Source organism: Mesocricetus auratus, unplaced genomic scaffold (genome assembly GCF_017639785.1).
Source record: "Mesocricetus auratus isolate SY011 unplaced genomic scaffold, BCM_Maur_2.0 Super-Scaffold_6730, whole genome shotgun sequence".
Classification (NCBI taxonomy): Eukaryota; Metazoa; Chordata; class Mammalia; order Rodentia; family Cricetidae; genus Mesocricetus; species Mesocricetus auratus.
The window spans coordinates 129,009-142,477 of NW_024429184.1; the positions used below are offsets into that span (position 1 = coordinate 129,009).

Below are 13,469 nucleotides of genomic sequence, written 5' to 3' on the forward strand. Positions count from 1 at the left end.
GGGCTTGCCTGCATTTGCCAACTTAGTCCATTACCCTTCATGACGGAAACATGGTGGCACTCAGACTGGCATGCTGATGGAAAGTAGCAGAGAACACTACATCTTCATGTCCAGACAGCAGAAAGTCAAAGTCCCTGAGTATGGCTGGGGATTTTGAAACCACAAAGCCAACCAACTGATTTCACACACCTTGACCACTGAAATATGGACTGAGCTACTGTAAGACCACACCCAAATGCCTTCTCCTGTAGTCGCTATTCTATGCTGATTAAGCAGTGAACTCTATAAGCATGGATGGGCCATTGATTCAAAGCCATTATAATCCACTCCCTGACAAACTTAGCCTTGTAGTAGAAATGCATTCGGTCAAACTTCAAGAGTGCTTACACTCTATCATAGGGTCACACGTGTTGACAAACAAACCTCTGCAGATCAAACATACACAAACACACACACAAACAGAAAGAGCGAGAAAAACACTTTCAGAAAAGAAAGCAGTTCATTATATCTCCAAAATGAAACAAAATAAAATCCCTTTTCTGTGTACCTAGAGCACAGTAGTAATCTAATTTAACTGTGCTCATCAAATAGGAAACTCCACCCCCAATTAAATAGAGAAGGGATTCTCTGGATCCAGAAAGACGATCCAAGCCATAATCCAATTTCATGGAAACTAGAACCTTGAAGTGTGTGAGGTCTGTCGCTGGATGTGGTAAAATGGCGGCAAAAATCGGCATATGCACACCGGAGCACACGAACACACACACACACCCAAACACACACACACACACACACGGAAACACACGCAGATGTACCTCCTCTGGTATGCAATAAACTGACGCTCCTCTATGTCCTCATACACACTCAAGGGGAGACAAAGAGAAAGAGAAGAAGAGACAGTAGAGAACCCCTACAGGGATCAGAGAGCATAATCCTGATTGAATTTCCGGGCCCAGTGTAGGTGTGGCTTGTGGATGGGCGTGGCCACAGTTCAGCTCTGGCAGACCATAAAAGCGCATCAACTGTGCAAGCAGGCACCTGTCGCAGTGACGTCCCTGAACGACTGAGGCAGTCAGAGGTGACGCTTGGTGACCAAGAGACATGGCTGAAACGGAATTGGGAAAGTTGGAATCCGTGTGTGCTGATGCCCTCGGCACTTCTCCGTCCAAGCCAAAGCAGCCAGGAGAGCAGAAGGGAGAAGAAACAGGAGGTAAGCCCGGCAGGATCTCTGAGGCCTCTGCAGTGAGAGAAGGTGGGCTGTGCATGGTAGCAGGGATTTGACAGACTGACGGGCTAGGGAAACAGAAGGGACGGGTCTGAGAGAGATGAGGAATGTGGGAGGCTGCACTGGGGCTACCATGGGGAAATCCCAAAATAGGTCGGTGCCCGAGGGGTGTTGGTGTGCCGGGTGGGTGAGCAGGATGGACTGTGCACTTGGTAGGTGTTGGTTACTTGCCAATGGCTGTGCCGTGCTGGCTGCTGAGATTTCCCTGGCGTCTGGATGTTCAGGGGTGGTACTAAGTCAGTTAGTTAGTTACTGATTTAGTTTGGCAGATCGGGAACATCCCAAGTAGCTGAGACTCTAGGGCAAGCAGACCGATTATCTAATCAGTCTTGGATCAAGGCCTTGTCAAGTGACATCTAAGAATTGCTTGGGGAGAAGGCCTAGGGTCTAATTACTGATCACCTCTTCTCACCTCAGGAAAGCATGGACAGAGTCGCCAGGTCAAGGGGCCTAGGCACATGGGACCTAGGCCAAGCTCGGGTGGTTCGTCCAGCAGACTTCAGCACGACAGCGCAAGAGGCCACCTTGAAGTGAAGAGGAGGGCGAGCCTACCTCCTGACAGAGACAGAAGAAGGCACAAGCCCGAGTCTACCCCAGGAAAACAACACTGGGAAAGAGGTAGGTGTGGGCTGGGCCGTGAGGGTCTCAGGGGTGAGGGCAAAAGAGCCTCAGGAGGTAAGCAAACACTGGAGAGGGAGGACCTGGGTGCACATCCCTGGCTCCATCCATGGGGCTTCAAGTGCTAAAGAGCTGAGAGGACAGACAGGGTGTTGGATGTGCCCTGCCCCGTACTGGTTAAGCAATAGGAGCCCTTTCCATAGCTGTGAGGGTGCGGGGGTGGGTGCTGAATTCTATGGGATCTCCAAAGTGAGTAACTGACCCTTCTCTGCCACAGATTCCCATTCCCGGCACACAGGACAGCGCGTCAAGGACAGAAGATCCCACCCAATATCTCCTGTGAGGCCAATCAAGCGCAGACGGTCTGGAGATACCACTGCAGCTGCAAACAACTCTCCAAAGAGGCGCACACAACATTTTCCAGAAGTCGACTCTTCCAGGACACCCTCACCAATGTCCAGAGTCATGGCCCGCATGGGTGCCTTGGAGGTGGCCCTGGAAGAACTGCGGGCACCAGGCGGGGCCTTCCTGGCTGAGCCCTCGAGCAGCAGGGAGCCCGGGGTCTCACAGCGGGCATGGCTGTCTTGACAGCTGTCGCATGCCGGGGCAGCGCTGCACTGGACGATGCACACAGTCAATGCCATCTTGGCTGAGAGGCTTGGCTTCCCAGATACCCAGGGCCTTGGGCCGATCTGAGCCAAGCCCTGCCCAGCCCTGCCGAGCCCGGCCGAGCCCTGTGGATCACAGATGATCCCTGCCGATCCCAGCCGAGCCCAGCTGAGCCCAACTGAGCCCAGAAGAGACCTGCCGAGCCCAGCCGAGCCCAGCTGAGCCCAGCCAAGCAGATCCCAGATGACGACATGAGAAGACGAAAGATGAGAGAAGAAAAGGGAAGACAAGAGAAACAGCATGTCTTGAGCCCAGATGAGGAGCCAAGAGACTCCACCTCAGAGCCTTGAGTCTGGTCGGCCTCAATGACACATAACCTGAATCTGTACGGTCCCCTGGAAAGAAGAGACACTGGAGACTTGGACTGTGCAAAGAGACCTTCGCTGCTGGTGACTACATTTCTACCTGCACGAGCTTTCGGGAAAAGACTCTGGAAAAGGACCCAGCTCTTAGAATGAAATCGGCAAATGGAACTTGGAGACATCCTACACACACTCTCCCACTCCTTTGGACAGGGTCACTCACTCATGCCAACTGGGGCTTGAAATTAGTTTCTTTCTGCTGGACTCGTAGGAACTGCCTGAAATCCAGACTGGACATGAGATCAGAAAACGGCACTGCCATCTACCTCGAACATGTTCCCTTGGGTATTGATCAACGTTGGGCCAACAACCACACACACTTCACCAGACTTTTCCTTCTCAGAGAGTGGGTCCTTGTGCTGGATTAAGTCTCACCCCTCCTTAAAGATTTAGGTTGTTGCTATTTTTAACATGCAGGAGCATTTTTGTTTTGTACAGCTTCATCATGCCTCTGTTTTTCACTCTTTTGTTTTATATTGTATCAAGATTTCATTGACCAACATAGAATGCTTGAGATATCCCTTCATCGCTCAATAAAATATGTATGCTTGTAACTATTTGTCTGTGTTGATTCACTACAAGTAAATCATAAGATATCTAATTTCCTTCATTCTCTCTCTCCCTCCATCCCCCTCTCTCTCTTTCTCTCTTTGTATGAGTGCTGTAATTGTGTGACTTTGCATGTGTGTATCTGTGTGGGGCTGTGTGTCTGTATCAATCGGGAAGTCCCCCTCCCAGCACTCCAATCCCCAGACACAGCCGGTGCATGCTTGTCCTTGTATGTGTGGGTTTGTGTGTGTGTGTGTGTGTGTGTGTGTGTGTGTGAGAGAGAGAGAGAGAGAGAGAGAGAGAGAGAGAGAGGATGAGAGAGATAACAAGAGAGCAAGCAGGATCAAGCACTGCATGGGGTGTACTGCTGTGGGAGTGCATTCCAAACGCCTCCAAGTTAGGGATCATTTCCCAGCTTGTGAGTGTCATTGGTTTCCTTCCTCATTGTGTGTTCTTTGAGTTGAACTGGGACCATCAGATCCAGTAGACAATCTTGTTAGTTTGTTAGAGCCTGGGCCTCAGTAGGTGGTTCTGCATGTCCTGTAACTTGCTCTGTACACGAGGCTGGCTACTTATTGACATACATCGGCATGCCAGTGACTCCTGAGTGCCTATAATTAAGACCTGTTCAGACAATGTACTCTACTAGACCTGAAGACCTCTCTTCTTTCCTTCTTTCTGTCCTTCCTTCCTTCCTCCCTTCTTCCCCTCCTTGCCTCATTCATTCCTTCTTTTTCCCTCTTTCTTTCTACCTCCCTTCTTTCCAGTCCCAGGCAAAAGGTCTCATGGTGGGTAGAGACACGATAGGCTTGACAGCTCTTGTACAAGAGAGCATTTCATTGGGGCTTGCCTGCATTTGCCAACTTAGTCCATTATCCTTCATGACGGAAACATGGTGGCACTCAGACTGGCATGCTGATGGAAAGTAGCAGAGAACACTACATCTTCATGTCCAGACAGCAGAAAGTCAAAGTCCCTGAGTATGGCTGGGGATTTTGAAACCACAAAGCCAACCAACTGATTTCACACACCTTGACCACTGAAATATGGACTGAGCTACTGTAAGACCACACCCAAAAGCCTTCTCCTGTAGTCGCTATTCTATGCTGATTAAGCAGTGAACTCTATAAGCATGGATGGGCCATTGATTCAAAGCCATTATAATCCACTCCCTGACAAACTTAGCCTTGTAGTAGAAATGCATTCGGTCAAACTTCAAGAGTGCTTACACTCTATCATAGGGTCACCAGTGTTGACAAACAAACCTCTGCAGATCAAACACACACACACACACACACACACACACACAAACAAACAGAAAGAGCAAGAAAAACACTTTCAGAAAAGAAAGCAGTTCATTATATCTCCAAAATGAAACAAAATAAAATCCCTTTTCTGTGTACCAGGAGCACAGTAGTAATCTAATTTAACTGTGCTCATCAAATAGGAAACTCCACCCCCAATTAAATAGAGAAGGGATTATCTGGATCCAGAAAGACGATCCCAGCCATAATCCAATTTCATGGAAACTAGAACCTTGAAGTGTGTGAGGTCTGTCGCTGGATGTGGTAAAATGGCGGCAAAAATCTGCATATGCACACCGGAGCACACGAACACACACACACACACACACACACACACACACACACGGAAACACACGCAGATGTACCTCCTCTGGTATGCAATAAACTGACGCTCCTCTATGCCCTCATACACACTCAAGGGGAGACAAAGAGAAAGAGAAGAAGAGACAGTAGAGAACCCCTACAGGGATCAGAGAGCATAATCCTGATTGAATTTCCGGGCCCAGTTTGGGTGTGGCTTGTGGATGGGCGTGGCCACAGTTCAGCTCTGGCAGACCATAAAAGCGCATCAACTGTGCAACAAGGCACCTGTCCCAGTGACGTCCCTGAACGACTGAGGCAGTCAGAGGTGACTCTTGGTGACCAAGAGACATGGCTGAAACGGAATTTCGAAAGTTGGAATCCGTGTGTGCTGATGCCCTCGGCACTTCTCCGTCCAAGCCAAAGCAGCCAGGAGAGCAGAAGGGAGAAGAAACAGGAGGTAAGCCCGGCAGTATCTCTGAGGCCTCTGCAGTGAGAGAAGGTGGGCTGTGCATGGTAGCAGGGATTTGACAGACTGACTGGCTAGGGAAACAGAAGGGACGGGTCTGAGAGAGATGAGGAATGTGGGAGGCTGCACTGGGGCTACCATGGGGAAATCCCAAAATAGGTCGGTGCCCGAGGGGTGTTGGTGGGCCGGGTGGGTGAGCAGGACGGAGTGTGCACTGGTAAGGTGCTGGTTACTTGCCAATGGCTGTGCCATGCTGGCTGCTGAGATTTCCCTGGCGTCTGAATGTTCAGGGATAGTACTAATTCAGTTATTTAGTTAGTTACTGATTTAGTTTGGCAGATCGGGAACATCCCAAGTAGCTGAGACTCTAGGGCAAACAGAGCGATTATCTAATCAGTCTTGGACCAAGGCTTTGTCAAGTGACATCTAAGAATTGCTTGGGGAGAAGGCCTAGGGTCTAATCACTGATCACCTCTTCTCACCTCAGGAAAGCGTGGACAGAGTCGCCAGGTCAAGGAGCCTAGGCACATGGGAACTAGGCCAAGCTCGGGTGGTTCGTCCCGCAGACTTCAGCACCACGGCTCAAGAGGCCACCTTGAAGTGAAGAGGAGGGCGAGCTTACCTCCCGACAGAGACAGAAGGAGGCACAAGCCCGAGTCTACCCCAGGAAAACAACACTGGGAAAGAGGTAGGTGTGGGCTTGGCCGTGCGGGGCTCAGGGGTGAGGGCAAAAGAGCCTCAGGAGGTAGGCCAACACTGGAGAGGGAGGACATGGGTGCTCATCCCTGGCTCCATCCATGGGGCTTCAAGTGCTAAAGAGCTGAGAGGACAGACAGGATGTTGGATGTGCCCTGCCTCGGGCCTGGTGAAGCAAAAGGAGCCCCTTCCGTAGCTGTGAGGGTGCGGGGGTGGGTGCTGAATTCTATGGGGTCTCCAAAGTGAGTAACTGACTCTATCTCTGCCACAGATTCCCATTCCAAGCACACAGGACAGCGCGTCAAGGACAGAAGGTCCCACCCAAGGTCTCCTGTGAGGCCAATCAAGCGCAGACGGTCTGGAGACACCACTGCAGCTGCAAACAACTCTCCCAAGAGGCGCACACAACATTTTCCAGAAGCCGGCTCTTCCAGGACACCCTCACCGCTGTCCAGAGTCATGGCCCGCATGGGTGCCTTGGAGGTGGCCCTGGAAGAACTGCGGGCCCCAGGCGGGGCCTTCCTGGCTGAGCCCTCGAGCAGCAGGGAGCCCGGGGTCTCACAGCGGGCATGGCTGTCTTGGCAGCTGTCGCATGCCGGGGCAGCGCTGCACTGGACGATGCACACAGTCAATGCCATCTTGGCTGAGAGGCTTGGCTTCCCAGATATCCAGGGCCTTGGGCCGAACTGAGCGGAGCCCTGCCGAGCCCTGCCGAGTCCTGCCGAGCCCTGCCGAGCCCTACCGAGCCCTGCCGAGCCCGGCGGAGCGCTGCCGAGCCCTGCCGATCCCAGCCGAGCCCAGCTGAGCCCAACTGAGCCCAGAAGAGACCTGCCGAGCCCAGCCGAGCCCAGCTGAGCCCAGCCAAGCAGATCCCAGATGACGACATGAGAAGACGAAAGATGAGAGAAGAAAAGGGAAGACAAGAGAAACAGCATGTCTTGAGCCCAGATGAGGAGCCAAGAGACTCCACCTCAGAGCCTTGAGTCTGGTCGGCCTCAATGACACATAACCTGAATCTGTACGGTCCCCTGGAAAGAAGAGACACTGGAGACTTGGACTGTGCAAAGAGACCTTCGCTGCTGGTGACTACATTTCTACCTGCACGAGCTTTCGGGAAAAGACTCTGGAAAAGGACCCAGCTCTTAGAATGAAATCGGCAAATGGAACTTGGAGACATCCTACACACACTCTCCCACTCCTTTGGACAGGGTCACTCACTCATGCCAACTGGGGCTTGAAATTAGTTTCTTTCTGCTGGACTCGTAGGAACTGCCTGAAATCCAGACTGGACATGAGATCAGAAAACGGCACTGCCATCTACCTCGAACATGTTCCCTTGGGTATTGATCAACGTTGGGCCAACAACCACACACACTTCACCAGACTTTTCCTTCTCAGAGAGTGGGTCCTTGTGCTGGATTAAGTCTCACCCCTCCTTAAAGATTTAGGTTGTTGCTATTTTTAACATGCAGGAGCATTTTTGTTTTGTACAGCTTCATCATGCCTCTGTTTTTCACTCTTTTGTTTTATATTGTATCAAGATTTCATTGACCAACATAGAATGCTTGAGATATCCCTTCATCGCTCAATAAAATATGTATGCTTGTAACTATTTGTCTGTGTTGATTCACTACAAGTAAATCATAAGATATCTAATTTCCTTCATTCTCTCTCTCCCTCCATCCCCCTCTCTCTCTTTCTCTCTTTGTATGAGTGCTGTAATTGTGTGACTTTGCATGTGTGTATCTGTGTGGGGCTGTGTGTCTGTATCAATCGGGAAGTCCCCCTCCCAGCACTCCAATCCCCAGACACAGCCGGTGCATGCTTGTCCTTGTATGTGTGGGTTTGTGTGTGTGTGTGTGTGTGTGTGTGTGAGAGAGAGAGAGAGAGAGAGAGAGAGAGAGAGAGAGAGAGAGAGGATGAGAGAGATAACAAGAGAGCAAGCAGGATCAAGCACTGCATGGGGTGTACTGCTGTGGGAGTGCATTCCAAACGCCTCCAAGTTAGGGATCATTTCCCAGCTTGTGAGTGTCATTGGTTTCCTTCCTCATTGTGTGTTCTTTGAGTTGAACTGGGACCATCAGATCCAGTAGACAATCTTGTTAGTTTGTTAGAGCCTGGGCCTCAGTAGGTGGTTCTGCATGTCCTGTAACTTGCTCTGTACACGAGGCTGGCTACTTATTGACATACATCGGCATGCCAGTGACTCCTGAGTGCCTATAATTAAGACCTGTTCAGACAATGTACTCTACTAGACCTGAAGACCTCTCTTCTTTCCTTCTTTCTGTCCTTCCTTCCTTCCTCCCTTCTTCCCCTCCTTGCCTCATTCATTCCTTCTTTTTCCCTCTTTCTTTCTACCTCCCTTCTTTCCAGTCCCAGGCAAAAGGTCTCATGGTGGGTAGAGACACGATAGGCTTGACAGCTCTTGTACAAGAGAGCATTTCATTGGGGCTTGCCTGCATTTGCCAACTTAGTCCATTATCCTTCATGACGGAAACATGGTGGCACTCAGACTGGCATGCTGATGGAAAGTAGCAGAGAACACTACATCTTCATGTCCAGACAGCAGAAAGTCAAAGTCCCTGAGTATGGCTGGGGATTTTGAAACCACAAAGCCAACCAACTGATTTCACACACCTTGACCACTGAAATATGGACTGAGCTACTGTAAGACCACACCCAAAAGCCTTCTCCTGTAGTCGCTATTCTATGCTGATTAAGCAGTGAACTCTATAAGCATGGATGGGCCATTGATTCAAAGCCATTATAATCCACTCCCTGACAAACTTAGCCTTGTAGTAGAAATGCATTCGGTCAAACTTCAAGAGTGCTTACACTCTATCATAGGGTCACCAGTGTTGACAAACAAACCTCTGCAGATCAAACACACACACACACACACACACACACACACACAAACAAACAGAAAGAGCAAGAAAAACACTTTCAGAAAAGAAAGCAGTTCATTATATCTCCAAAATGAAACAAAATAAAATCCCTTTTCTGTGTACCAGGAGCACAGTAGTAATCTAATTTAACTGTGCTCATCAAATAGGAAACTCCACCCCCAATTAAATAGAGAAGGGATTATCTGGATCCAGAAAGACGATCCCAGCCATAATCCAATTTCATGGAAACTAGAACCTTGAAGTGTGTGAGGTCTGTCGCTGGATGTGGTAAAATGGCGGCAAAAATCTGCATATGCACACCGGAGCACACGAACACACACACAAACACACACACACACACACACACACACACGGAAACACACGCAGATGTACCTCCTCTGGTATGCAATAAACTGACGCTCCTCTATGCCCTCATACACACTCAAGGGGAGACAAAGAGAAAGAGAAGAAGAGACAGTAGAGAACCCCTACAGGGATCAGAGAGCATAATCCTGATTGAATTTCCGGGCCCAGTTTGGGTGTGGCTTGTGGATGGGCGTGGCCACAGTTCAGCTCTGGCAGACCATAAAAGCGCGTCAACTGTGCAACAAGGCACCTGTCGCAGTGACGTCCCTGAACGACTGAGGCAGTCAGAGGTGACTCTTGGTGACCAAGAGACATGGCTGAAACGGAATTTCGAAAGTTGGAATCCGTGTGTGCTGATGCCCTCGGCACTTCTCCGTCCAAGCCAAAGCAGCCAGGAGAGCAGAAGGGAGAAGAAACAGGAGGTAAGCCCGGCAGTATCTCTGAGGCCTCTGCAGTGAGAGAAGGTGGGCTGTGCATGGTAGCAGGGATTTGACAGACTGACTGGCTAGGGAAACAGAAGGGACGGGTCTGAGAGAGATGAGGAATGTGGGAGGCTGCACTGGGGCTACCATGGGGAAATCCCAAAATAGGTCGGTGCCCGAGGGGTGTTGGTGGGCCGGGTGGGTGAGCAGGACGGAGTGTGCACTGGTAAGGTGCTGGTTACTTGCCAATGGCTGTGCCGTGCTGGCTGCTGAGATTTCCCTGGCGTCTGGATGTTCAGGGGTGGTACTAATTCGGTTATTTAGTTAGTTACTGATTTAGTTTGGCAGATCGGGAACATCCCAAGTAGCTGAGACTCTAGGGCAAACAGAGCGATTATCTAATCAGTCTTGGACCAAGGCTTTGTCAAGTGACATCTAAGAATTGCTTGGGGAGAAGGCCTAGGGTCTAATCACTGATCACCTCTTCTCACCTCAGGAAAGCGTGGACAGAGTCGCCAGGTCAAGGAGCCTAGGCACATGGGAACTAGGCCAAGCTCGGGTGGTTCGTCCCGCAGACTTCAGCACCACGGCTCAAGAGGCCACCTTGAAGTGAAGAGGAGGGCGAGCTTACCTCCCGACAGAGACAGAAGGAGGCACAAGCCCGAGTCTACCCCAGGAAAACAACACTGGGAAAGAGGTAGGTGTGGGCTTGGCCGCACGGGGCTCAGGGGTGAGGGCAAAAGAGCCTCAGGAGGTAGGCCAACACTGGAGAGGGAGGACATGGGTGCTCATCCCTGGCTCCATCCATGGGGCTTCAAGTGCTAAAGAGCTGAGAGGACAGACAGGATGTTGGATGTGCCCTGCCTCGGGCCTGGTGAAGCAAAAGGAGCCCCTTCCGTAGCTGTGAGGGTGCGGGGGTGGGTGCTGAATTCTATGGGGTCTCCAAAGTGAGTAACTGACTCTATCTCTGCCACAGATTCCCATTCCAAGCACACAGGACAGCGCGTCAAGGACAGAAGGTCCCACCCAAGGTCTCCTGTGAGGCCAATCAAGCGCAGACGGTCTGGAGACACCACTGCAGCTGCAAACAACTCTCCCAAGAGGCGCACACAACATTTTCCAGAAGCCGGCTCTTCCAGGACACCCTCACCGCTGTCCAGAGTCATGGCCCGCATGGGTGCCTTGGAGGTGGCCCTGGAAGAACTGCGGGCCCCAGGCGGGGCCTTCCTGGCTGAGCCCTCGAGCAGCAGGGAGCCCGGGGTCTCACAGCGGGCATGGCTGTCTTGGCAGCTGTCGCATGCCGGGGCAGCGCTGCACTGGACGATGCACACAGTCAATGCCATCTTGGCTGAGAGGCTTGGCTTCCCAGATATCCAGGGCCTTGGGCCGAACTGAGCGGAGCCCTGCCGAGCCCTGCCGAGTCCTGCCGAGCCCTGCCGAGCCCTACCGAGCCCTGCCGAGCCCGGCGGAGCGCTGCCGAGCCCTGCCGAGCCCAGCCGAGCCCAGCTGAGCCCAACTGAGCCCAGAAGAGACCTGCCGAGCCCAGCCGAGCCCAGCTGAGCCCAGCCAAGCAGATCCCAGATGACGACATGAGAAGACGAAAGATGAGAGAAGAAAAGGGAAGACAAGAGAAACAGCATGTCTTGAGCCCAGATGAGGAGCCAAGAGACTCCACCTCAGAGCCTTGAGTCTGGTCGGCCTCAATGACACATAACCTGAATCTGTACGGTCCCCTGGAAAGAAGAGACACTGGAGACTTGGACTGTGCAAAGAGACCTTCGCTGCTGGTGACTACATTTCTACCTGCACGAGCTTTCGGGAAAAGACTCTGGAAAAGGACCCAGCTCTTAGAATGAAATCGGCAAATGGAACTTGGAGACATCCTACACACACTCTCCCACTCCTTTGGACAGGGTCACTCACTCATGCCAACTGGGGCTTGAAATTAGTTTCTTTCTGCTGGACTCGTAGGAACTGCCTGAAATCCAGACTGGACATGAGATCAGAAAACGGCACTGCCATCTACCTCGAACATGTTCCCTTGGGTATTGATCAACGTTGGGCCAACAACCACACACACTTCACCAGACTTTTCCTTCTCAGAGAGTGGGTCCTTGTGCTGGATTAAGTCTCACCCCTCCTTAAAGATTTAGGTTGTTGCTATTTTTAACATGCAGGAGCATTTTTGTTTTGTACAGCTTCATCATGCCTCTGTTTTTCACTCTTTTGTTTTATATTGTATCAAGATTTCATTGACCAACATAGAATGCTTGAGATATCCCTTCATCGCTCAATAAAATATGTATGCTTGTAACTATTTGTCTGTGTTGATTCACTACAAGTAAATCATAAGATATCTAATTTCCTTCATTCTCTCTCTCCCTCCATCCCCCTCTCTCTCTTTCTCTCTTTGTATGAGTGCTGTAATTGTGTGACTTTGCATGTGTGTATCTGTGTGGGGCTGTGTGTCTGTATCAATCGGGAAGTCCCCCTCCCAGCACTCCAATCCCCAGACACAGCCGGTGCATGCTTGTCCTTGTATGTGTGGGTTTGTGTGTGTGTGTGTGTGTGTGTGTGAGAGAGAGAGAGAGAGAGAGAGAGAGAGAGAGAGAGAGAGGATGAGAGAGATAACAAGAGAGCAAGCAGGATCAAGCACTGCATGGGGTGTACTGCTGTGGGAGTGCATTCCAAACGCCTCCAAGTTAGGGATCATTTCCCAGCTTGTGAGTGTCATTGGTTTCCTTCCTCATTGTGTGTTCTTTGAGTTGAACTGGGACCATCAGATCCAGTAGACAATCTTGTTAGTTTGTTAGAGCCTGGGCCTCAGTAGGTGGTTCTGCATGTCCTGTAACTTGCTCTGTACACGAGGCTGGCTACTTATTGACATACATCGGCATGCCAGTGACTCCTGAGTGCCTATAATTAAGACCTGTTCAGACAATGTACTCTACTAGACCTGAAGACCTCTCTTCTTTCCTTCTTTCTGTCCTTCCTTCCTTCCTCCCTTCTTCCCCTCCTTGCCTCATTCATTCCTTCTTTTTCCCTCTTTCTTTCTACCTCCCTTCTTTCCAGTCCCAGGCAAAAGGTCTCATGGTGGGTAGAGACACGATAGGCTTGACAGCTCTTGTACAAGAGAGCATTTCATTGGGGCTTGCCTGCATTTGCCAACTTAGTCCATTATCCTTCATGACGGAAACATGGTGGCACTCAGACTGGCATGCTGATGGAAAGTAGCAGAGAACACTACATCTTCATGTCCAGACAGCAGAAAGTCAAAGTCCCTGAGTATGGCTGGGGATTTTGAAACCACAAAGCCAACCAACTGATTTCACACACCTTGACCACTGAAATATGGACTGAGCTACTGTAAGACCACACCCAAAAGCCTTCTCCTGTAGTCGCTATTCTATGCTGATTAAGCAGTGAACTCTATAAGCATGGATGGGCCATTGATTCAAAGCCATTATAATCCACTCCCTGACAAACTTAGCCTTGTAGTAGAAATGCATTCGGTCAAACTTCAAGAGTGCTTACACTCTAT

General features: G+C 50.6%; 2 protein-coding genes across 2 annotated transcripts; both read left to right on the top strand.

The window, feature by feature from the left end:
• The first annotated feature begins 5,161 nt into the window (after positions 1 to 5,161).
• On the top strand, positions 5,162 to 6,999 carry LOC121138917 (CLK4-associating serine/arginine rich protein-like). The gene is made up of 3 exons (XM_040741968.1): positions 5,162 to 5,547; positions 6,044 to 6,244; positions 6,524 to 6,999. Exons 1-3 carry the CDS (start codon positions 5,439 to 5,441, stop codon positions 6,940 to 6,942), a joined length of 729 nt encoding a protein of 242 aa, XP_040597902.1. The 5' UTR covers positions 5,162 to 5,438; the 3' UTR covers positions 6,943 to 6,999.
• Positions 7,000 to 9,542: 2,543 nt separating this feature from the next.
• Positions 9,543 to 12,236, top strand: LOC121136722 (CLK4-associating serine/arginine rich protein-like). The gene is made up of 3 exons (XM_040737649.1): positions 9,543 to 9,928; positions 10,425 to 10,625; positions 10,905 to 12,236. The coding sequence occupies exons 1-3, from the start codon at positions 9,820 to 9,822 to the stop codon at positions 11,321 to 11,323; spliced, it is 729 nt and encodes a 242-aa protein (XP_040593583.1). The 5' UTR covers positions 9,543 to 9,819; the 3' UTR covers positions 11,324 to 12,236.
• Positions 12,237 to 13,469: the final 1,233 nt, after the last annotated feature.